Here is a 2,824-nt window from a genome sequence, read left to right on the forward strand (position 1 = left end):
TAGATTAGAAAAAATTGAGACTGTAGGAAAACTGAAAACTATAGGGAGATTCTTGAATTGTGAAAACAAACTCTGATTACTATTTTTTTCATAAGACATCAATTAATAATTACTGGGATCATAAAATAATGCATAAAACTTCGTAAATAGATTATATGTTATTCAATATGACTGCTAGAGGTACTCGCGGAAAGGGTACATGAGGCCATAGTAGAGGCCGAGGAGGTGCTATGGCTGGGTCTTCAGCGTCAGGCCACATGCCTAATGTTGAGGCTAGGAAGGCACCAGTTTCACTGGTGACTGAGTCGGAATCAAACGATCAAGCGACTGGTGATGACACACTATCCCAAGCTATTCTCCGTATTCTAGAGAGGGTTGTAGGAACCAACACTAGTGTTGTGTGCCGTGGGTCAATTTCTGAATGACTCCGGCTGAATGGAGCAAAAATTTGTAGGGTCTTTTTGGAGTAGCCCCTAATGTGGATAAATACTGGTTGCAAGCCACGGAAAGAATAATGGATGATCTAGACCCCACTTCTGAGCAAAAGCTAAAAGGTATAGTGTCTTTACTACGAGACGAGGCCTATCAGTGGTGGCTTACCGTGAGAGAGGGTACTCAGGCCAAACGGTTAACGTGGGATTTCTTTAAGTCGACCTTCCAAGGAAAGTATGTGGGTGCAAGTTATGTGGATGCCCGAAGAAAGGAATTTTTGAGTTTGACCCAGGGGAATAAGACTGTGGCAGAATATGAGGCAGAGTTCCTGCGACTAAGTTTCTATGCACGTGGGATAGTGACAACTAAGTATGAGCGCTGTGTGCATTTTGAGGATGGTCTCTAGGATGAGTTGCGAGTTCTGATAGCTCCGCAGAGGGAGTAAGATTTTACTGCCCTTGTTGAAAAGGCAAAAATTGCTGAGGATGTTAAGCACTCTGAGCGCCAGAATCGTGAAAACGATACAGGTAGGTTTAGGAGGGATTTAGAGCCCTCAAGTACTTCTGGTAGGCTTAAAAAGAAGGTCGGGTTTGATGGGCCAGTCCGAGCTGGGGTTACTATTGCTAGACTACAGCCTTGTGCTGACTGTGGGAGACATCATCTAGATGTGGGTCTAGGGAGCATCAAGTTAAGGATTGTCCTCAGAGGCCTACTCAGATACAAGCTGCAGGTCAAGGTTTTGTTCAGCCAGTGAGAGGTGGTCAGCAGCCACCAAGAGGTCGTGGGCAGGTTAGAAGTGGAAATGGTGTAGGTCCAGGTTGTGGAACATTGGTAGAGGTGTTGGCAATAGTGAGGCAAGACAACTAGCACTGGTCTATACGGCTCACCGCCGTGAGGATGGTGATGCTCCAGATGTTATAATTGGTACGTTCCTAATTCATAAAGTACCTTACACTGCTTTAATTGATATAGGGTCTACGCATTCATACATTGCATGCACTATGTCTGGCACCTTGGGTATCATTTGTGAGAGTACTGTTAATAAGACGACTATGTTGAGTCCACTAGGACAATCGGTAAGAGTTAATGGAGTTATATTTCTAGCAGATTTAATGGAGCTACCATTTGGTGATTTCGACCTGATCTTAGGGATGGATTGATTGGTAAAACACCGTGCAAGTTTGGATTGCGCTCCTAAGCGTATGGCATTAAAGACTACTGAGGATGAGGAGGTAGTTGTGATTGGGGAGCGAAGGGATTTTCTGACTCATGTGATCTCTACTTTAAGGGCCAAAAAATTGGTTCGCAAGGGTTGTGAGGCGTTTCTAGCCTATATTAATACATCTGATTTTGAGGGTTCTTCTGTTGGAGATGTCAGAACTGTTAAGGATTTTTCTGATGTATTTCCTGATGAGCTCCCTAGGTTGCCTCCAAGCCGTGAGGTTGAATTTGGAATTGAGCTCCTGCTAGGAACGGCTCCAGTGTCCATCACCCCTTATAAGATGGCACCAAAGGACTTGGTGGAATTAAAAGCTCAAAAACAAGAACTATTGGATCGAGGATTCATTCGACCTAGTATGTCTCCGTGGGGAGCACTAGTGTTGTTCGTAAAGAAAAATGATGGGACCATGCGCATGTGCATCGACTATCGGCAATTGAATAAACTGACTATTAAGAATAAGTATCCCTTGCCGAGGATAGATAATTTATTTGATCAGTTGCAAGGAGCATCGATTTTCTCCAAAATAAATCTTCGTTCTAGGTACCATCAGTTAATAGTTAAGGAGATTGATCTAAGGGACTGCGTTTAGGACTCGTTATGGTCATTACTAGTTCCTAGTGATGCCGTTTGGGCTGACAAAAGCACCAGCTACATTCATGGACCTAATGAACCGAGTATTTTAGCCCTATTTGGATCGATTTGTGGTGGTATTTATAGAGGATATCTTGGTGTATTTGAGAACTGAAGATGAACATTATGCCCATCTTCGAATTATTCTGTAGATTTTAAGGGAGAAGCAGTTGTACGCTAAGTTCAGTAAGTTGAGTTCTGGTTGCAAGAAGTGACATTTCTAGGTCACGTGGTGTCTTCTAAGGGGATTAAGGTTGACCCTCGAAAAATTGAAGCTGTACTAGAATGGAAACACCTAAGACTATATCTGATTTTTGAAGTTTTCTAGGTCTTGGAAAGTATTACAGACATTTTGTTGAGGGGTTTTCATTGATTGCTGCACCTCTGACTAAGTTGCTGCATAAAGGGGACCGTTTAACTGGACTGATAAGTAATAAGAAAGTTTTGAGAAATTGAAGAAAGTTCTGATTGAGGCCCCTATCTTAATACTTCACTGTCTACAGTGATGTATCACACGTTGGTTTGGGTTGTGTGCTGATC

At 42.8% G+C, this 2,824-nt stretch overlaps 1 protein-coding gene across 1 annotated transcript; it reads left to right on the forward strand.

The window, feature by feature from the left end:
- Positions 1-230: 230 nt before the first annotated feature.
- Positions 231-1,592, forward strand: LOC107900104 (uncharacterized). Its single transcript, XM_016825811.1, has 4 exons — positions 231-398; positions 455-814; positions 902-1,182; positions 1,268-1,592. The coding sequence occupies exons 1-4, from the start codon at positions 231-233 to the stop codon at positions 1,590-1,592; spliced, it is 1,134 nt and encodes a 377-aa protein (XP_016681300.1).
- The last annotated feature ends 1,232 nt before the right edge of the window (positions 1,593-2,824 follow it).

The sequence above is a fragment of the Gossypium hirsutum genome, chromosome D06, assembly GCF_007990345.1.
Source record: "Gossypium hirsutum isolate 1008001.06 chromosome D06, Gossypium_hirsutum_v2.1, whole genome shotgun sequence".
In the NCBI taxonomy this organism is placed as follows: domain Eukaryota; kingdom Viridiplantae; phylum Streptophyta; class Magnoliopsida; order Malvales; family Malvaceae; genus Gossypium; species Gossypium hirsutum.